Genomic DNA, 21,563 nt, shown 5'->3' on the forward strand with positions numbered 1-21,563 from the left:
AGGGCCAGTGGGGAAGGAGAGCTAGTACTAGGCAAAATTCTGCTACTGTGGAGGTTTGGGCTTGGCTTGGAGCAGCGCCCTAGAGTTTGGCTGCATATCCAGCACACATCCAGCCTTGCTGGGAGGGGTTTTGAAACTGGGCTGAAAAGAACTGCCACAGATGGAGGTTTTCTATAGGAATGGGCCCCTGGCAGCACTGTGGGACTTCAGGTCTCAGCCGGAGCCGCCATCAAACCCCGAGAGGGAAATGCGTTCTCAGTTGCTTTAGCAGAGCGTTGTAGCTGCACCCATCCCCGCAGACCCCGGAAGCAAAGATTAGGTGACCGCTCGCGGGTAACCGGGTTTGTTCCTTTTCTTCCCTCAGGGTTTCTACAGAGCTACGTTATAGGAAACAGCCGTGGGGGCTTGTGAAATCCTTCATCGAGAAAAACTTCTGGAGCGGCTTAGAAGATTATTTCCGTCATTTAGGTGAGAGCTGCAGTAGCTCGCGCTGCCCTCGTTACCATTGTGTATCGATAGCGGGTGTGCACACATGCACCCCTCCCGGCAGGCAGTCTGGGGGGTAGGGGCCAACACTGCACTGGGACTGTGAAAGGGTTTCAAACAGAGCTGACGATGTTGTTCCTGCACCTGTAGTTCTGCCTGCTAAAAATGGGCAGGCCGTGAGGTCACATGGCATTAGCCCAAACACAAGGTGATCGTAACCAGGTGTTGGGCCAGGTGCATTATGGGTGTGCCTGCTTTCATCTCAAGCTGCCAGCACCGAGCCTTGCCTTGGGCCAGATGGTGCCCTGGGCGGAAACTCTTGTTAGGGTCCCCAGTGGCCTTGCACAGAGAGACACTGGTTATTTCCCTTGCTGTAACACGGTGCCTGACTCCGCTGCAGAGAGTGAACTGACCAAAACTGAGAGCACGTACCTAGCCGAGATCCACAGACAATCCCCCAAAGAGAAGATGAGCAAGCAACCCACGTTGCGCCGGAGAAAGCGGCCCCATGCCCACCTGCGGGTGCCACACCTGGAGGAGGTGCTGAGTCCTGTCACCACCCCGACCGACGAGGAAGTCGTGCATCGAATCAAGCACGTGGCAGGTATGGAATTGCCTTCTAGGGCTGGGCTCTTGGAGGCTGGGGCCAGGGGCTGAGTGGGACCAAAGGCTAGACCCCTCTTGGGGGCAGCGGTGCAGTGGATCGTGGCTTGGGGCGATGGTTGGAGTGGGGTTTGAGAGTGTGGAGAAGGGAGCTGAGCTCTTCTTAGGCTATTACTGAAAGCGGTGACAAAACGCTTCCCTCAGGTTCCACGCAGACGCGGCATGTCTCCGAGGACAGTCCCGGTGGCTTCCATCTTCAGAGCGTCTCCAAGCTGCTCGTTGTTATCAGCTGTGTGTGAGTGACTCCTTATTCCCGCCAGGCTTGCTCAGTCTCTCTGCTTGGGCCCCCCACTCTCCATCTCTCTTTGCCTCCCCCCACCCTAGACTCACTTGAGAACTAGGAAGCACAGAAATTGACCCCCAAAGCAAAAATCAAATAAACTAACTTTAAAAATACCCCCCCCCCCCCATCGAGGTCCATTCAGTTGCGTTCTAGTTCTGGCCGAGGTTTGGGTTGGCTCCTTCTGGAGATGATCCACATCTCAGCATTGTGACTCAGCCTCCTGTTTGGTTCCTTGTTTATCCGTCCCCGTCCCTCCATCTCTTCCAGGCCTGACCTTGCTCTCAGCCAGCCAGAGCTCTGCGTTCCTAGAAGTCCTTGGAGGTAGCTTAGCTAGGCCATGTCTACACTGGGAAGTGGTTTCGAAATAACTCCCCTTATTTTGAAATAAAAAGGCCGGCGTCCACACTACCAAGCCTGTTATTTCAGTATAATGGGCTTGTTGTCTTGGAATAACAACTCCTGCTTGTGACGAGGAATAAGCTTATTTCTAAATAGTTATTTCTGGAATTATTTCAAAATACTCTGGTAGTGTAGACATAGCCCTACAGAATACACTGGGGAAAGGCCTGACTGAATGGGGAGGGGAAATCTGTCACCAACAGAGAAGAAAGGAGACTAAGCGGATGAGAGGTCAGAGAAACTGATATGAACATGAGAACCTATAAATAATGACTGAAGAGAAGAGAGTGGAAAGAGTAGTAGCAGCATTTTTGCAAAACAAGGCATAAAGCAGGCTTTTATAGCATGCAGGATCTCGGTGTAGACATTTTGCCAATTACGAATTCTGCATAAGTGATGCAGAGGTTATAATCTGTTATTAACCTTCTTGGTACTACATCCAAACAACCCATCAGTTCCCAGGCAAGTGAAAATGCGGTGCATGTTTCATGCAATCCATTATATTATAGTGATAATGATAAAGATACTATACTACTACAGCAATGTGTTCAGTACATTGGTTTTTATTGTATGTGACATGTCAGTTTGCTGCCTGTTTTCCTCTTTATCACATCCTGCGTGAAACCTTTATGGCTGCCTGCAAATGTGTATGTTCCCAAGTTGTGGGCTTTGGAAAAATTCCACCCAGGAAGGAAACTGGCCCATTTAGAAGAGATTTCTAAGAAATCTGTTAACAGAAGTATTCAGAAGGAAAAAGGGAGAGGGAGATTGGTGAGAACCAGGTTTGCCTGTACAGTGGTTATAGCAGGCCATTAAAAATCAGCACTGCTGAATTATAGTCCTAGCTCGGCACTTACTTTGCAATGGCTACAGTAGGGGTGTGCTCATTGGAAATGCAGATGATCCAAACAAACTTGGTCCTGCTACAAGGTTCCTATCAGACTCCATTTACCTGTCTATAAAATGTGATCCTCATGCCTGCTTGCAACGCAGGCTGTTGGGAGGATACTGCACTCGTGAATTTTGGATGAAAGGCACGGTACAGGTGCCTGACAAAGGGTGTACCCTGATGCATGATCCTGATAACAGGATCCACTGCAAGAGTTGGAATAAAGCAAGAACCACCCCACACTCAGCCTTTTCAAAGGCCTGGAAAAGTTTTTAAACTTGAAATTTCAGTACTTCTCTTTCTGCACTTCCTGGTCCTAGCTGGGCTAAGGCTGAATGTGCTTTCTGACAGGGCTGGTACATCTAGCAGCAAGTCCGACATTTCCTACTGGGTGAGCTCAGTATCTCTGGCACGGCAATAGGCATCTTCCGCTAGAGCAGGGATGGCTAATAATTTTTTAAAGTGGCCCTGGGTCGCACCGGAAGGGGCAGGGCCTCAAAAGGAAGGGGCGGCTGGGGCCAGGATGTTTCAGACTTTCTCACCCACAGATCATGACTGGTCTGGTGGGTGGGGTAGCCCTCCCCCCCCCCCCTCGTTCCCATGAAGCACCATGCTCCTGGTGGTGGGAAGAGATTTCCCACGCTCCCCCATCCCCAGGCCAGTCATGGCCTGGAGACAGGGGAGCACGCAAAGCCTCCTTCCGCCCTGCCAGGAGCAGGCAGCACTTCTAAATGCCACGTGCTCCTCACAGGGCAGGGTAGGACGGAGGAAACTTCGCACACTCCTCTCGCCCTCAGGCCAATCAGGACTTGGGGACGGGGCAGCATGAGAAGTCTCCTCCCGCCCTTTTGCCCACCCCTGTGCTACAGGCACATTTGGCAGAGCTGCAGATATTTGCTGTGAGACTGACCCGGTACCTGAGGCAGCAGGGCAGATGTTTGCTGCTGGACATATCCGTACCTTCTCCACCAAGGTGCTTTCTGCTGGGGGGTTGTAACACATCCAGCAGTTTAGGTAAGAAAGTAGAAAAGGTCAGTTTAGAATAATCTCTGTTAAGAGGCTACCAGACAGTTATCTGATTGGAAGGACGGAGGCGCACCAGAGAGCAAAGCGTTTGTACTAACGGCACTAGCCAGAAACCTGTGCCAGAGGAATGGGCTAGCCTTCTGGTTTTGAGGCTCTAGGCCCATCTAGGCCAATATCTTTTATCTGTGCTACTGATGCACTTGACAGAGCATTGCCCTGCATGCTGTGCTGTCAGACTCCTTTCATATAACATGGCACAAACCGAGGAACAAGTGCTTGCAACTTGAAATGTGAATTTATAATCCAAATGATACCATAAGCAGGTACCCATGTGTGCTGGTCTGCAGGCACTACCCAATCTCTGCTCTGCTGCCAAGGAAAGAACATTGTCCTACGAGAAACACCCATGTCACTACAGCTTTCTTCCTTTCTCTCTCCTCCCCTTCCTCCAGCCTTTCTTTCCCCCCCCCCTTCTGTGTATTAGATGTATCCGCCAGACGTTCCTTCTCAGTTTCTCCTGTCCCTGTGCTGGTCTGTTTCTAACCTCTAGCTCCTCAATCTTTTCTCTTCCCTGCTCCCATTAGGATTTGTTTCAGGTACTGTCTCTTTTTTACCTCTTTACTCTTGTGTTTTTCTTCTGCTTTTCCCAGTATCCGATATAACTTGCCACCCACTGAGCCAGAATCCTAACCTACCAACCTTGAACTGTAGGTTTTCTGGTCCAATGGGTTTCCTCATTGCTCTGCCCTCAGTTGTGTTTGTTTCACGACGTTCTGTCTGTCTCTCTCTCTATCTTTCTCAGACTAAAACTTCAGGCCCTGATCACCCAGTTCTTATTCAGGCAAAACTCCCACTGCCAACAGTTGACAAAGGCATACAGGCCTCTGAGACCTTTGGGGCATTGTCCAGGGTGGGACTGGAATGATGCTTGTAATCAGGGATGTTTCCACCAGTGTCTTTCTCCTTTCTAGTCTGGTGCTGTTGGTCATTCTCAATATGATGCTGTTCTACAAACTTTGGATGTTGGAATACACCACCCAGACCCTCACCGCATGGCAGGGCCTGCGGCTACCAGAACGGTAACTGCCTTTCTTTCTCTCTGCCCCCACCAATGATTGCTGCGTATAGGCAGCCATGGCTTTTCCAAAACTCCACAGCCCAGAGCTGCCTGCTGGCCTTTCCCAGCCATATGCACTAAGGTGAAGATACATTATTTGGCTTGAAATGAGCAAATAGATGCTTAACACTGGACCAGCAGGGTGAGACTCAGGCCTTTCCTGCCCTAGACTGTGCTAGACAAGCAGCACTCTCCAGTGGTTACTACATGGGGCAGAGAACCAAGGATCACCTGTTGCTTGGTTTTGGCTCTGAAAGGGAGCGCAGTGTATTGTGTAGAGTCAGGACTCTTGTGTTCCATTCCTGGCTGTGCCACTAAGAAGGCTGTGTCTCCGCAGCAGCGTTATTCCAAAATAACAGAGCATGTCCATCCAGCAAGCCGCTACATGGAAATAATGTCTAGCTGGAGGACTTCTTACTCCGACTCCTGTGACCCTCATTTTACGACCAGTAAGGGAAGTCGGAGGAAGAGTGTTCTTCCTTCCACTTCCTGCTGTGTAGACGGCGCCAAAAGCCAAGTGAAGCTATTTCGACTTAAGTTACGCAGTCGATGTAGCTCAAGTTGTGTAGCTTAATTTGACTTTAGCCCTGCTGTCTAGATGTGCTGTTGTGTGACCTCCAGCAATTACTGTCACTGTACCCCTGTGTGGCTCAGTTTTCCGGTCCATAAAATGCAGTTAACAGTGTCTACCTTTCCTGGATGTGGGTTGGGCGTTGCAATTTGTACTTAATTGAATGCAAAACATTTTGAGGTGTCATGTGTTTGGTTATATCATTAGCGAATAGTTTGGGGAGGAGAAAAGAAGAGGGGGATATGAAGAATTATTCACTGGTCATACTGTGTTCCCCAGAAGGGCCAAAAATTAACCAATTTAAACAATTATGGATACAATTTTCAAGAGACGTAGGAGAATGAATTTCATTGATTTTGAATGAAACTTCATCTCCCAACTGCCTTGGACACTTTTGAAAATGGGACTTAATGTGCTGAGACAAGTGGGTGTTTCTAAAATGTTATCCCTTACACTGCGGTGGGGGTGCCGAATACTTTTAGTGGATCAACTTCTGTTGGTGAGAGACACAAGCTTCCAAGCTACACAGGGCTTTTCCTCGGGTCTGGGGAAAGCACTCAGACTGTCACAGCTAAATACAAGATTGAATAAATAGTTTGTCATAAGTAGTTAGCACATATTCTAAGGGTTCATTCAAGGTGAAGTGACCTGCTAACACCTTGTAGTCAGTACAAAAAGGGGTAAGTTTGTTGTAATAAGCCACAAATTCAGGGTCTTTATTAAGACCATGAGTTTTAGTGTCTAGCACAGTAGTGAATTTAAACTCCCAGCGTCATCTTTTGAAAGTGTTGTGCTTGTTCTTTGAGGGATGAAGACTGATAGATCAGATACCTGATCACTTGAGCAGAGTTTTATCGGAAAACCGCAATTTGCATATCTTTTTCCGCCTTTTTTTTTTTTTTGGAAGAGGCTTTTCTGAAATTTGCCCTGTCTACATGGGGCCAAATTTTGGAAAAACCTCCTCTTTCGGAACATTCCTTATTCCTCTCACCAAGGGTGTGTCTAGACTACATGCCTCCTTCGACGGAGGCATGTAGATTAGCCAGATCGGAAGAGGGAAATGAAGCCGCGATTAAAATAATCGCGGCTTCATTTAAATTTAAATGGCTGCCCCGATCTGCCGATCAGCTGTTTGTCGGCAGATCGGGGGAGTCTGGACGCGATGCCCCGACAAAGAAGCCTTTCTTCATCGACACAGGTAAGCCTCGTGAAACCAGGCTTACCTGTGTCGATGAAGAAAGGCTTCTTTGTCGGGGCATCGCGTCCAGACTCCCCCGATCTGCCGACAAACAGCTGATCGGCAGATCGGGGCAGCCATTTAAATTTAAATGAAGCCGCGATTATTTTAATCGCGGCTTCATTTCCCTCTTCCGATCTGGCTAATCTACATGCCTCCGTCGAAGGAGGCATGTAGTCTAGACACACCCCAAGAGGAATACAGGGATGCCGAAAGAACACACCCGCTTTTTTGGAAACTGTTCCAAAAAAGCAGACGTGTTTCCTGGACACAGCAGAGCTTTTCAGCGGTATCCTGGAAAATCTCTGCAGTCTAGACATAGCCTTGGAAAAAAAATATTCGCCCACCAGTGATGTGGTGTTTTTCTCTTCTTTTTTTTCCTGATGAGTTCATTTGAAAGTGCAGTGATTGTGTGGATTCATACATGTAGTTGTTGGGTGTTTTAATATAGCTTGTCTCTCTCACCAACGGTACGTCGACACTGCAGTGCAATTTTGGGATAGTTCCGGTATCCCGAAACACCTATTCCGCGTCTTTGAAACAAGCCTGTTATTTTGAAATAAAACAGGCTTGCTATTTCGACGTTCCACATGGATTAAGGGACATTTTGGAATAGCAGTTTATTTCAAAATTTGGCACTGTGTAGACAGCACCATATTTCAAAATAAGCTATTGTGAAATTAACTCAGAATAAGCTACGCAATCTGCATAGCTTATTTTGAGCTAAGGGTGCAGTGTAGATGCCCCCTGAGAAGTTGGGCCAGTAAAAGAAGTACTTCACCCACCTTGTCTCTCTGGTACCCTGACATCATTACATGCATCTGGAAATGTTAATTTCAAAGCATTTCCAGCCAAGCTGAGGTTGGGCAGAGGTCTGCAGAGGTGACAGGGAGTGGAAGTGTATGAATGAAAGAGTGCTGGGGGAGAAGCGGAGCTCTGCCTTTGAGGTGAATCGTCACCTTTCACTCAGCAGCCAGGAACTCCCCTGCATCCCTTCCAGCCCCAGGCTCGGGGTAAGTGCTTCTCCCCAGCCAAACAGTTTGTGTTTTTTGTGCACCTGGCAGGTTACCCCAGTCTCAGTCGGAATGGGCCCAGTTACTGGAGTCCCAGCAGAAGTATCATGACACGGAGCTGCAGAAGTGGCGTGAGATCATCAGATCCTCAGTGATGCTTCTAGACCAGGTAAGAACAGCATCTCCCAGCCATGGACCCCAGGAATTCCTAGTGCATGAGACTGAATTGAACATTTCTGCCACCGTGCTGCTGCCTAGCTAGATCCTTCCCTAACCAGGGATGTCTAGCTGTCCCAACAGACCCATCTTCAAACAGGGCTTCTGCAAGCAGGTAAGCTTTGCCAGCTTCAGAGCCATCCTGAATTCCAGAGCTGCTCCTTGACACGTAGCCTCGGCCAGAAGGTGGATGTAGCAACAGGTCTGGGATGTTTGTGTTCACATCTTAATTTGATCCTCTCAGTCCCAGGGAAGAACAGACAAATTGACTCCTATGCAGCTTACTGTGTGGGGGTCTGCTCCATGTGGGCCACAGAGATCCTTTAGGTCACTTTCGGTCGGGGGTGATGTTCTTGGACACTTCCTCCCTGCCCCTCTACCTGTTTGCTGGTAGGAGTCCACCGTCCTCCACGGAGAGGGGGCTGTCTGTACACAGGCCGCTGACTGCGGGGCAAAGGCGGCAGCTGCCATGAGGTCCAGCAATTCCAAAGGGCCTGAGGTTCCTGGCTGCCACTGCGCCGTCTGGGAGGGCAGAGCCACCCACCCGCCACTTGGCTCAGGTGCCTGCCAATTCTGTCGGCCACCCTGTCAGTACAGACTTTGCATTTTCTTCCACTGTCCCTTTAACAACATGCGTCTGTCAGAACCCTAGGCCCTAGGTGTCACTGTGCTCCATCTGCCTGGCTGGGCGTGCAGCTCACTCCCTGCCACTTCCAGCCCAGGGACTCTTGCCCAAGTCCAGGGATGCAACTGAACACTTTGCACAGGCCTGTGTGTGCTGTCGCGGGGGACATTGGGGGGGGGGGGGCGATGTTTGAAGCCCCAGCACCTCCCAGGCTTTATATCAGTGAGACACTTAGGGTGGCTTTTGTCTTGCAGATGAAGGATTCCCTAGTAAACCTTCAGAATGGCATCGGGTCACGCGACTATGGGTCGGAACCAGAGGAGAAACGGAAGCATTTCCACTAATAGGGGCGAACAGAGGAGGCCAGAGGATTGTGTGCAATACGTGTATATAGACCATATAAATATATATATACAGAATATAAATATATATATATATATTATATACAGATTTTAAAAGAGGAAAAAAAGCCTATGTACTAAGGAGGAGAGTGGGTGCTGACCTCCAACACTGGCTGAACTGGAGTGTCGCTGGGGTAGGACGGTGTGCGCAGGGCGGGCTGTGCTTTCCTAGCACTGAGGCACTGTCCGGGAGAGTGCAGCTCGCATTTACCTGTCCCCACCCGCCTCTCTTCTGTGCATTCCTGGCTGTCTGTCTGTCTGTCTGTTTTAAAGGGAAGAACCCACCCACCTGCGGCTCCCTGCATGTCGAACAGGTATTTAAAGGGGATACTGTTGACTTTACCCTGCTCCATTGAGGACAAAGGGGATTTTGCTAGGAGACATCGGTCCCTACTGAACTGAGCAGGCTTTGAGCCAGGAGAATTCTCTAGGACGCTACTCTGGTTAAGTAGCGAATGGGCTTTGTCCCGCGCCATCTGCTAGAACGCCGTGGCGGGGCGCAGTGTGCCGGGAAGCTGCCCAGCCTAACTGTGCTGAGTCGAGCCCAGAAACTGAACCACATTTTCTCAATGAAACATTTCACTGTCTGTTACGAGAAGCTCAACGGCAGAGTCGAAGGGCCACTGACGTCTAATCCCGGACCCTGGCGTGTCCCATTGAAGTCAGTGAATGTAACCCGTTGGGTAGTTTTCACTCGACAGCGTCCCCTTTACATGCTCTGTGTTCCTCAGCGCATCTTGAGTGTGTGTCCCTGTCAATAAGCCCGCCTCTGTGCTCAGGACCTGCAGCTGTGCTGAAAGGGCTTTCTGTCTTCCCTTCTCGCCTGGCGGGGGGTGAAGTCCAATGGCTCTGACTGGATATAATCCCTATTTTTTGTCTTATTCACTATTTTTAAAACCTCCTCTTGTCAACAACAGCAAACAAGTAGTGGGCTAGGAGAGGGCATTTGGCATGTGCCAGGATCTTCTCCCTCCATCTCGCCTCTGGTGGAACGCCACTCGAAGAGGAAGCAGCGTGGCTTATCGGGAAGCCACCTCCTCCCCTTCATTGCGTGGCTGGTCCTGGGAGGGTCTGGAAGGTGGGATGGAAGAAAAGACCAGCCGCACAGGTAACTGCCATTCCTAGAGGCCTGTAAGCAGGGGACGTTTTAGTGAGTTTCCTGCTGCTTTGTGGTGAAGGAAACGGGCTCAGAGTAGTGTCAACCGCAGGGCTCTGGCTGCAGAGGTGGGGTGACGTGTAAATGTCGCAGGTCTATTTATTTTGTTAAGATAATACAAAATGATGAATGTGTAACGATCGGGCATTTTAACCTAGCAGAGGCCAGGCGAGGACGCCCCAGGGCTGTGGTGTGCAATGTACTAGGCTCAGCATGTTAGCTGGGTAGCTGGTGAGATGTCTGTCTAGGGTTGGACTCCCACACTAGACAGGCATGTTTTACCTTGGAGCAGAGAGGGATGAGGTGCAGTCACTGGGTCTTCAAAAATTCCATACTTGAGCCAGTGGCCTGGGAGCGAGCTCCAGTGATGGGAGATGAGACGCGGGGGGTGATGGCGTAAGAGTTATTATTGGACACACCACACAAATGGGAACCCAGCATGGTGAAAGCCTGATCCTGAGGTCCCACAAGTCCCACTGACATCACAATGATACTCTGCCTTTATGGTGTGCTATGTCCTTAGTTACAGAGGAGGAAACCGAGTCACAGAGGGGCTCAGCAGCTCTCAGGAAGAAGCTCTGACAATGGCACATCCCTTTGTGCAGTGAAAGGATAAAGGGGGATTGTGGTGGTGACTAACATGCCTTATCAGGTGGATTAGTTGGTCTGTGAACCCTCTATCTCCACTGCCCCTGTCTCTGGAAGGATTTTTGAAGCAGGTGAGATCGCCTGGCACGGGGCAGTATTGAGTACTGGACGATCTGCCAGGTGGGTTTCATCTCTAGCTTTTGCATGTACTGAAAGAGCAAGGTGAGCGACAGGCCAGTCTTGTGCCATATGGCCTACACAGCTGGGGGAAAACATCTAGAAGGAGTTTAAGCACTAAGCCATTTATCAATACACTTCTTGCAACAATGCACTAGCTGGCTAGTTTGGCTGGGGAGCTACTGCAAATTCAAAGTGTTAGCAGACTACCGCTCCAAGAGGAGGGGAAGGGGGAGCAAGAAAAGTCAAAGGACTGTGGCCAAAACATGCCCAGGAACCTAGCGAATGTTCTGCTTTATTTAATTTATTGTATTTATGAGTATTTATTTAACTTAACACTGCTTAGTACTGCACATCTCCCTGGCATTTCTGCCAGAGCCAGGCGCTGCTGCTGAAATTAGCGATGTAGAGCAACCTAAGCCCCTAGCACTGAGGAAAAAAGGGACCAACCCTGGAAATTGGGTGGGATTGTCTGCTGTGATGAGAATGGGCTTGTGTTCCACTGCTGTTCTAAGTACGGACGAGCCCAGACTCATTGGTGGGTTCCAGGAATCTGGCGAAGGTTGTTACGGGTCTAGCTTAACTGCCCCCCTTTTCCAAGGTTTCACTCCAAAGAAGAGTGGAGAATCTGGGGGCTTCTGTCTTAAATATGCCCTTGGGACACTCCTAATGCAAGTTCATTCAGATCCAGGAGGTGAAGCTGCAGTAGCTGTACTCTAGCACACTGGCTGCATGCAGAGATAGATTTATCCTGCTTGGAAGGACAGGAACCTGCCCCAGCTGTGAAGGCCAGAGATAAATGGTAGCATTCCAGGTTTGTTTCTCATAGTCACAGGTCTGTCAGTGTCTCCTACAGCCACTTAGAGATCTGCCCATCTAATCTACCCCATGCCCCAGCAGTACACGTACTAGTGTTTTGTGCAAGTGCCCTTGAAGAGTTAATTCTGTCCAGCAGATCATAGGCCTACACAAACTTGTGCTGCTTCATTTAAACAGCTGCAAACGACTGTGCCCATTCATAACCCATTATGAACTCATACTGACAGGTGTACCTTAAGCCTGTAAATGTACGAGCTAAGCCCTTAGGAGTGTCCACACATGCAGTGTCACTGGTTTAACAAAATCAGTGCAGCTATACATGGAGAAAAAGCCTTTAGTATCAGGAAGCTTTTCCTGGCCACTGGCAATAATTCCTCTCTGGCTTTCAGCTGCTTGTACCTGTGCCCTCTCTTAGCTCCGCTTATCTAGGCTTTTTAACTCAGAGCCTCACCCCTTGCTTCTCTGCCCCACATGCTGTGAAGAAACACCCCCATTTCTTTGCCTCCTGCACAGGGGGTTGAAAGAGATTATTTGATGTGTATAAGGACCCAGAATTCAGACTGTCTGGGATAAAAAGAGCCTGAGAGAGTTAGGTACCTAAACCCTATTGCAGTGTAATGTATATAATCGAGCAGAGGTTCCTAGTGGTAAAACAGAGATAAATGGAAGGGAAGATACTGCAAGTCCAGCTGAGGTGACGGTTAGTTTTCACTCTGGCTCTTATCTCTGAGGCTTGCCCTTTTTGACCAAGCCTGAAAACATGAGCAGACACATTTATTGTCCTGCTGACCTGTGGGGGAGAAATCGTAGTCTTTATTGGTACTCTGCTTGTGCCAGGCCCTCATCCTTCCATTGTGAGTCGCCAGTCAAGGAGAACGGTTTGGCTTGATTTCTGGTGTCTGAGCAGTTGTGAAATAGATGTGTAAAGGGTCTCTCTCTCCACATCACTCCCCTTTGTGCTGCAGCTAAAGCACCAGCACAATATAATCTACTCAAACAAATGGAAACAGCCAATGGCCTAAATAGTGCTGAGATTCTGCAGTACTGGGGGGAGGGATAGAAGGGTAGATCATCTGAGACACCGATTCTCGGTTCTAATTTTTCCATATGTGGAGAAAAAAGAAGTTTCCTTGCTAAGCCTGGTTTTCAAATTTGGCTGCCTCAGTTAGGTACCTACATTCTGCCCATTGGTGCTTTACTGAAAATGGGTATTTGGGGCTGTAGTGTCCATACAGTGCCTGTGTTTGAAAACTGGCTCCCAGTTACATAAACTCAAGACTTGTTCATTTGTCAAACAGACATTATCTGGGGGTAAATGTGCAATTCAGGTCTGGGAGAACTGGGGGTGATGAGCTAGGAATGAAAGAGGGGCAGGCGAATACTCAGACTCATTTTAAAACTTTGGCATTAGTGGGAACACTGTAAGCCAAATTCTTCTCTCATTTAGAGTCAGGCTAGTCCATGGATTCAGAGATTTATTTGGTGTAAAAGGGGACAGTTTGGCCCAATATCTCCTCTTCACGTGCACATTTAGCTGTCAAATCACTAATTTTCATAACCTACTATTTTATAGAGGAGCGCGTGGAGTTGTCTCTTCCAAATGGATAACTGGTTCAAACCATTACCTCAATTGGCTGCTGAGCACTGCAAGACATTTTGTGACGTGTCTGCAGTGTTTTCCATTGGGGTAAAGAGGAAGGTCCAGCCACCCATTGGAATGAAAGTAGTGACTGAGCCAGGTATGGGTCAAGTAACCATCTACGAGACTGACTGCCTACCTTAGCATCCCTCCAAACTGCTGGAGTGTGTTGAGTTGGGCATGAACTCTCCGAAGAACAGCTTCTCTCAGGCTTCCAGCAGAGGTTAGAAACATGCTGCACAGTAGCATGTCCGCGCCTGTAACAAACGGTTACCGCATTGCTTTCCACTCCCTCCCGTGCGTGCTCCTCAGAACAGACGTGTGCTGTGATGCCAAGGCACAGAGAGGGTGATCATCGGATACAGTGGCCCCCTCAGGCTACGTTTCTGGGCATTAGAATGGAGAGGATTCCTTTCCTACAGGTACCTGGGAACAGGGCACTCGGAGTCCTTTCCTCTTCACGGTAGCTTTACATTCCAGAGTCTGGACTCCCATCACCTGTCATGCAGCTAGCAGTTCCAGAGTGGAGCAGGACAGACTGTGGCCTTTTCATCATTTGCCACTGGCACATGGAATTGGAGGAAATCGCTTTTCCCCAAATCCATCTCAAAGCTCAAACGGCCAATGCTTGTCTCACCAACCACCTGTTAAATAGAGGTTAGTGTTGACCACTTCAGCTGGTGTCTTTTACCTTCCCCCCAATGCCCTTGCTGGATAAGCTGAGTGAGAGTAGAGCCACCTCAGGGGAAATCAGCTCTGCCCTCTGCCTTTTTGAGGATCATCCAAAACAGATTCTCCCTGTCTACACAGCCTGAGAGTGAGTAGTCCACCTAGGAGGTACAGATTCAAGATGACTGGAGTCTTCTCGGTTGAGTTCTAGGCAGATGATATATTTATACCATGTCTGAGCACCAGAGCTTTTGGTTAAATACTGCAGTTTGACAGGAGATGATGGCTCTGTAGCTCACACGCCTGCCACGAGAACCAACCTTCTCCAAAGAATACTTCAGTACCCTAGAGGGAGGGCCTTGCTCCTGGCAGCCGCTGTGCTACATGCACTGTTCTGGCCTTGTTCCTGTAGAATTTTGCTGTATATTTTTGTCAGCAAAGCTGCTCTTCCTCCCCCTCCGACTTCCATGCATCCTCTGGGGGCTTCACTTATTTCAGCACAGCTGCACCTCGCAGTTTGCAAGTCGTTAGACTGTTCTCCTGCCACTGAGGGTCTTTTGGTTGGTAGAACAGAACCTGGCTTGAGGTCTTGAGCCACATGAGGGCATTGTTGTGAAATTACCTCTGTGTTCCTGTTTAAAGATGCTCTGGGTGGAAAGGGCTAGACCCAAGGGTCTGGAATAACCAGTCTGAGAAATGGCCACCGTGATGTGCTGTTTGCAGGAGAGAACAACACTGAACATTCACTCCCTGTCTGCTCAGTCGCTGCTCTCTCTGCTTGCAGTTTCTAAAGCACAGGTGAATGAATCTCTTTTGTGCCATAACATGCTTGTTTCTAGATGTGCAAACCAGCCAAAATCGTGTGTTACTTTCCTCCTCCACTTGCTCGGCATAGCTGAGCATTCCCGTAGCTATACGAGGAGAACTGGCCCCCAAAACGCATTCTGCAGCTCCTGTGTTTGCATGGCTCCGTTTTCTCCCTTCCCACACCTCTCTGCTGCAGGACAATCACCTCTTTGGTATCCCGGTCTCCCTCTGTCTAAGCTGGACCGACCTGACACTGTCTCTGCTTGTCCTTCTTTGCAGCAGTTTGTGTTATGCTAGGAAATGAATGTGATTTATTTTGGTGGGGAAAGGACTTTCCTTCTGGCGAAGGGATTATATTTGCACATGGCTCAGGGGGGCTCCTCCACCTCTGACAATTTTTGTTACCTCACTCATTTTGGTCAGTTTCATTGCTAACATTAAAGGGCCGGCAGCCTGTGAGTTAGAAAAACGCAGCGTCCAGAGCTGCTCGGGCAGGTTTTGTTTCCAAGCTCAGTCTAAACTGCCCCCGCGGCACTAGAAGGTGGGAGACTGGTGGCGGCTGCCAAGAACCGGCAGCTGTAGCCAACAAAAGGACGGAGCTTGTGCCACATCAGCATCGTTCCTCTCCAAGATGGCTTGGGAGCCCACGTCTCCTTCCCCCTCTAACAGAACAAACACGGAAGCACCAACCTGCGCTCTTGGGACTGGACATTAACGACACTTTTGCAGTGTTCCCAGCAGGTTGCAATGCATTGTTTTCCCCACAGCTCCGACCCTCAAATACTCCATGGCTGAGTAGTGCTGCTACATCCCTGGACTGTCCTTCCACCTCATACAGGCCTGTGTCCTGCAACCCTGATTCAGGTGAGTAATCCTTACTCTTGCAAATAATCCCATTGAGTAAGGATTTACTCACATCAATAGGAGTGGGTTGCAAGATCATCCCCCCCAAGGTGGGCAGATCCCCACTGAGTAGTGACACTAAACTGGGAGGGAGCGATACACGCTAGGGCTCACCTGCCTTTTTGAATGGTCTGTGGTGGAAACACAAACTCTGGGGCTGGACCAAAGGCAGAGGGAACAGCAGTTGTGTTTTGAGGCGTTGTTTGGCTCTGTAACTGTCATAAACTTTGCGCTGTGCGCAAGGTGTGATTTAAAAAAAGACACTTACCTGCTAGGAAACTAGGAATTATAAAGGCTACACAGCCAAATCTCAATGTAAAGTAGCTAGAACAATGGAAAATACATTATAAATAAAAAAAGTATTGAACAAATGACAGTGACTTTTGAGTTGAGTGCTTCATTTGTTTTATTGTGCTACCTAATTCTAAGTCTCTCTTGATACTTCTACATATACAGAGAGGATTCTTTCCTGACATGTGTGGGGAAGATCTTCCCACAAGATTGACTATCTTTAACAATGCCTTGGGGCAGGTCCATCTCCCCCCCCTCCCCCCCTCCACACTTTTCTGTCACAAGATAGGGAGTCCTAATGCAGCTCTCTCAACACATAGGTTCCCCCTACCCAAAAGAGAGTAGGGGAGTCTCTCTGTAGGATCACTTCATAAATTACAGGGTTAGTAGAAGCTGAAAGACACACACACACACACACACACACACACAGAAACAGCTGGTTAGTTGGAAAAAATCAGAAAGAAGGAAGAATAAAATGTGACCCTTCATTTACTCTAAGAAGCACGTCAAGGTGCTTTAACTATTGAGCAGGTTAAATGACTGGCCAACTGAATGTCACAGTCAAGCATGGAATCCTGGATTTATGGCTTCCTCTGCTCTAGCCTCTACTGCTGTGGATTGAGAGTTAGTATTCCTCCCCTAGCATTTGCGGTTGAATAAACTGGCCTAGGAAAAATGAAGATCTCCAACATAACTGAAAGGGAGGATTCTTCCTCCATTTTAAATACTGGAGTCTAACAAACCAGTGCATAATCTAAAGCATTGCTGATGGTGCATGCTTAATCTGTAGATGGGCCCAAGCTGTATGACTGGAAGCCAGCTTCAAACACACTATGGCTACGTCTACACTGGAGGCTTCTTGTGCAAGAACTCTTTTGCGGAAGATTTCTTGTGCAAAAAATCTTCCACAAGAGCGCGTCCACACTGCCATGTGCTTTTGTGCAAGAGCATCCATGGCAGTGTGGTTGCTCTCTTGCTCAAGAAAGCTCTGATGGCCATTTTAACCATAGGGGCTTCTTGCACAAGAAATTCATGTTACCTGCCTACACTGCCCTCTTGTGGAAGAGCTCTTGCGCAACAGGGCTTATTCCTTGTGGGGAGAGGAATAACTCTTCTGGAAGAAGCCCTGTTTTACAACGCTGTACTGTAAATTTACTTGCACAAGAACGCTTGTGCCATGTAGACAGCAGGCAAGTTTTTGTGCAAGAACAGTTGTTCTTGTGCAAGAAGCTGCCAGTGTAGACATAGCCTATGGGTCAGGTCTGTTTGGAACTGGGGTTTAGAGTTACAAAAAAAAATCAGGATAGTCTGCAGCTTCTGATCCTGGTTGGGTCTCTGAATAACCACCACCAAGGAATTCTGGTTTGGGCCTGTCTAACTTCAGCTCACATCCGAGAGATTTGTGCACTCTGTGATTTATGCCTACCAAAGTAGAGGAATTCCGTATGCAGAAGGCATGCCTGGGTTAGTGAGTGCTTTGTCTATTTATTTGGGAGCAAAGAATCCCTGTGGCAGGTGCATTTAACTCTTGCAAGCTGTATAAGAGGCACTGTAGCTATCACAGTATCTCTTCGAAGCAAAAACTCCTATTTCCTGAAAAACAGCATTCAGCAGCATCTCACTTGCATGTGCCACTTCTACATACAAATAGTTGCCCCAGTAATCTCCGATTCTAAGATTAATGCTCCTCTACATGGGAAACCTCCATCACCGTGCTGAAATGTTTTAATAAAGGCCCCATGCCCCCCTTGACACTGTATCTGCAACTCTTTATACACAGTGTTAGTACTATATAAGTGTCACTTAATTTACAAGAGAATTGCTCTGCAATAATGAGTCACATCAGACTAACGCCGAGTATTCATCGTGACTAATTATCACAGGAAATAATAATGCGTTATTAATGGCTAGGGGAGAAAAGCATCACGGTTTGCCTCTAGGTGGTGCAACTGTCCCGCCAGGAATTTTTAGTTAGCTATAAAAAGCTCCACAAATTCCAGTGCCACCTCCTCATGTCCCCATGTGGGAATCAGCAGTCCGGTCCATTTGCTTGCTTACCTAAAGCAGACTCTCTCTCCTCCCTTCAGGGGCTCCGGCCTTTTACTCTCTTCCTTAAATTAGCAAAGTGTCCTCAAATAGGAGTATCTCTCAGGGCTGCTTTCCTGTGGTTGTTGCAAGACACTCATTGATACAGGTTATTTCCATGATAAGCAAACACTACCTGTGGCATACGTCAACAGAACAAAGCTAATGGAGACAAGTGGGCGCCAAGTGAAACAGACATCACTTCTTGGAATTGTCGCAGCTTATAGGAAGGGAATCCCAAACTAGCAGTGGTACAGCTTAAGGGCATGACTATACAGGGTTAGTATACAGCAAGCTGGGCTATAAATCTACATTGCACTAGGTTGCCACATGCTGCGTGACCCCTGCTACCATGTAACAAGTGTTCTGTAGTAGGTTAAAGCACCCCATGGAACTTGTATGCAGGAGTGGGGGTGCACATCAAGCTAGTGCACTGTGGATTGCTGCCTACTAATTCTCTGCATGCTGAGCGTTAGCGTACATTTTTGTCTAGCTCTAAGCTGCTGTGAACCTTCTGCTTCCCCAAGTCTTGTCTTATGTTTGCAACAGCAGCCTAAAGTCCAGGGCAGCATGGGGAGCAAGCATTGGAATGGGAGACAGCAAGCATTGGGTGGTGCCGAGTTACGGTATCTTTTTAATAATTAAAGTGACTGCTCAGGTTCTCTCAAAAGGTTGAGCACCATGCTAAAATGACCTTGCGGATGACCATGTGTGTCAGGATAATGCAACAGCACCCTGAGCACAGCAATGTCAAATTAACATATTTTGCAAAGAAACATGGTGAGGGTTGATAAATGATACTAGTATTTACAAGACCATTAAATGACAGTGGGAGCAAAACGTAGGGAGGAGCAGTGCTACCCATACCCCAGCCTTCTTGGCTCAACATGCTTCAAAGGAGAATCCGTTAGCAAATGGAGTCCTGGAGCCGAAGTCAAGGCTGTGCAATGTCCAAGGCAAATGGAAGAGAATTTACACCTTCCCTTATTTCCTCCCGGAGCCATAGAGTTCTCCCAAACCTGGCTGGAGTGAGTTGATCCTTCCAACTTCAGAGTCCCTGTAAGGAACAGAAGCCCACCCCCACCTTGTGAGTAATGCTTCCTTATCCGAAGCATAGTTTTGTATGCACTGGACTCATAGACTCATAGACTTTAGGTCAGAAGGGACCATTAGATCATCTAGTCTGACCCCCTGCACAGTGCAGGCCACAGAATCTCGCCCACCCCTCTTAGAATAATCCTCTCACCTATGTCTCAGATATTGAAGCCTTCCAATACTTTGAAGGCCCCAACATGCAGAGAGTCCTTCAGCTGTGATCTGTGCCCAATGCTACAGAGGAAGGCGAAAAACCTCCAGGGCCTCTGCCAATCTACCCTGGAGGAAAATTCCTTCCTGACCCCAAATATGGCGATCAGCTAAACCCTGAGCATGTGGGCAAGACTCACCAGCCAGACACCCAGAAAGTTCCCTATAGCAACTCCTATCATCCCTCCATTGACCTATTTCCAACTGGAAATGAATGGTCAATTAGTTACCAAGATCATGTTATTTCATCCAACCATCCCCTTATCATAGAATCAGAACTGGAAGAGACCTCAGAAGGTCGTCAAGTCCAGCCCTCCGCTCTAGGCAGGACCAATCCCATCTAAATCAACCCGGCCAGGGCTTTGTCAAGCCGAGACTTAAACACCTCTAGGGATGGAGACTCCACTACTTCCCTAGGTAACCCATTCCAATGCTTCACTACCCTCCTAGTAAAATAGTTTTTCCTAATATCCAATCTGGACCTCTCCCACCACAACTTGAGACCATTGCTCCTTGTTCTGCCATCTGTCACTACTGAGAACAGCCTCTCTCCATCCTCTTTGGAACCTCCCTTCAGGAAGTTGAAGGCTGCTATCAAGTCCCCCCTCACTCTTCGCTTCTGCAGACTAAACAGACCCAAGTCCCTCAGCCTCTCCTCGTAGGTCATATGCTCCAGACCCCTAATCATTTTGGTTGCCCTCCGCTGGACCCTCTCCAATGCGTCCGCATCCTTTTTGTAATGGGGGGCCCAGAACTGGACACAGTACTCCAGATGTGGCCTCACCAAAGCCAAATAAAGGGGGATAATGACATCTCTGGATCTGCTGGCAATGCTCCTCTTAATGCATCCTAATATGCCATTAGCCTTCTTGGCTACAAGGGCACACTGTTGACTCATATCTAGCTTCTCATCCACTGTAACCCCCAGGTCCTTTTCTGCAGAACTACTACTTAACTGGTTGGTCCCAGCCTGTAACTATGCTTGGGATTCTTCCGTCCCAAGTGCAGGACTCTACACTTGTCTTTGTTGAATCTCATCAGATTTCTAGTGGCCCAATCCTCCAATGTCTAAGTCACTCTGGACCCTATCTCTGCCCTTAAGCGTATCTACCTCTCCCCTAGCTTAGTGTCGTCTGCAAACTTGCTGAGGGTGCAATCTATCCCCTCATCCAGGTCATTAATAAAGATTTGAACAAAACCGGTCCTAGAACAGAACCTTGGGGCACTCCACTAGAAACCGACCGCCATCCTGACATCGAACCGTTGATCACTACCCCACTGGTAACTGATATTATTTCTGCTTCCAGCACCTGAGAGGCTGCATTGTTAAAAATGCAACAGTCCATGCAATCAAATGCAGAGAAGTTCTAAACTTTGAGTCCTGTATCTGAAATGATAAATTCTGGGTTTTTTCCTGACTGAGAATGCGAACAGAGAGACCAACATTTCCCAGCAAACAGGAGACTTGGAAATTCTGTTTCAGAAACACCAAAAGAGGGTGTTCCTGAAACAGGTCAAAGGATCATGAATGCCAATTTCACTTAGTGGCAGAGATCTCCAGGCTACTTCGGAACAAGGCACATGCCATCCCTTAGAGGCTCAGCTTCAATGAGGTTTCATTGGAAAATGGCTAAGCAGCTCTGCCATGGAGAAACCAGGTTTGACTCCCTGCTTTACTACAGACTCTGTGGCTACATCTACTCTGCAGGCTTTTTGCACAAGAACAGCCGATCTTACGCAAAAACTTGCAGAGCATCTACACTGCACGCATGTTCTTGCACAAATAAATGTACAGTGTTGGAAAACAAGGCTTCTTCCAGAAGCATTATCCCTCTCCCCATGAGGAATAAGCCCTCTTGCGCAAGAGCTCTTCCTGAAGAGGGCAGTGTAGACAGGCAACATGAATTTCTTGTGCAATAAACCCCTATGGCTAAAATGGCCATCAGAGCTTTCTTGCAAGAGAGCATCCACGCTGCCATAGACACCCTTGCGCAAAAGCACAAAACAGTTCTTGCGCAAGAAGCCGCCATTGTAGACGTAGCCTGTGTGTGTAACTTGAGCAAGTCTCTTTCGGCTTCTGTTTTCAATCGGTAACGCAGTAATAATAGGCCTGCCCCACGTCCCTGGCGTGTGTGAGGAGAAATCCATTAAGAGCTGAGCTACTGTGGGCCACATCAGTGCCTATGATAAATACGTTC

General features: G+C 48.3%; 2 protein-coding genes across 10 annotated transcripts in view; one reads left to right on the forward strand and one right to left on the reverse strand.

Moving 5' to 3' along the window:
• GRAMD1B (GRAM domain containing 1B) overlaps window positions 1-9,934 on the forward strand; it is a 330,589-nt gene extending 320,655 nt beyond the window's left edge. For all 6 annotated transcript variants that reach the window (XM_075916427.2, XM_089773299.1, XM_075916426.2 and 3 more), the window contains 6 exons: window positions 365-468; window positions 887-1,090; window positions 1,294-1,384; window positions 4,718-4,825; window positions 7,736-7,853; window positions 8,780-9,934. In XM_075916427.2, coding sequence (XP_075772542.2) covers window positions 365-468; window positions 887-1,090; window positions 1,294-1,384; window positions 4,718-4,825; window positions 7,736-7,853; window positions 8,780-8,869 — 715 coding nt within the window. In that variant the 3' untranslated portion in view covers window positions 8,870-9,934. The remainder of the gene's footprint in view (window positions 1-364; window positions 469-886; window positions 1,091-1,293; window positions 1,385-4,717; window positions 4,826-7,735; window positions 7,854-8,779) is intronic.
• Window positions 9,935-14,366: 4,432 nt separating this feature from the next.
• Window positions 14,367-21,563, reverse strand: part of SCN3B (sodium voltage-gated channel beta subunit 3) — a 28,574-nt gene continuing 21,377 nt past the window's right edge. For all 4 annotated transcript variants that reach the window (XM_006116617.5, XM_014570242.4, XM_006116618.4 and 1 more), the window contains one exon: window positions 14,367-19,117. The gene's annotated coding sequence lies outside the window, so the exon portion shown is untranslated. The remainder of the gene's footprint in view (window positions 19,118-21,563) is intronic.

This window comes from Pelodiscus sinensis, chromosome 25, assembly GCF_052426305.1.
Source record: "Pelodiscus sinensis isolate ZL-2025 chromosome 25, ASM5242630v1, whole genome shotgun sequence".
NCBI classification, from domain to species: Eukaryota; Metazoa; Chordata; order Testudines; family Trionychidae; genus Pelodiscus; species Pelodiscus sinensis.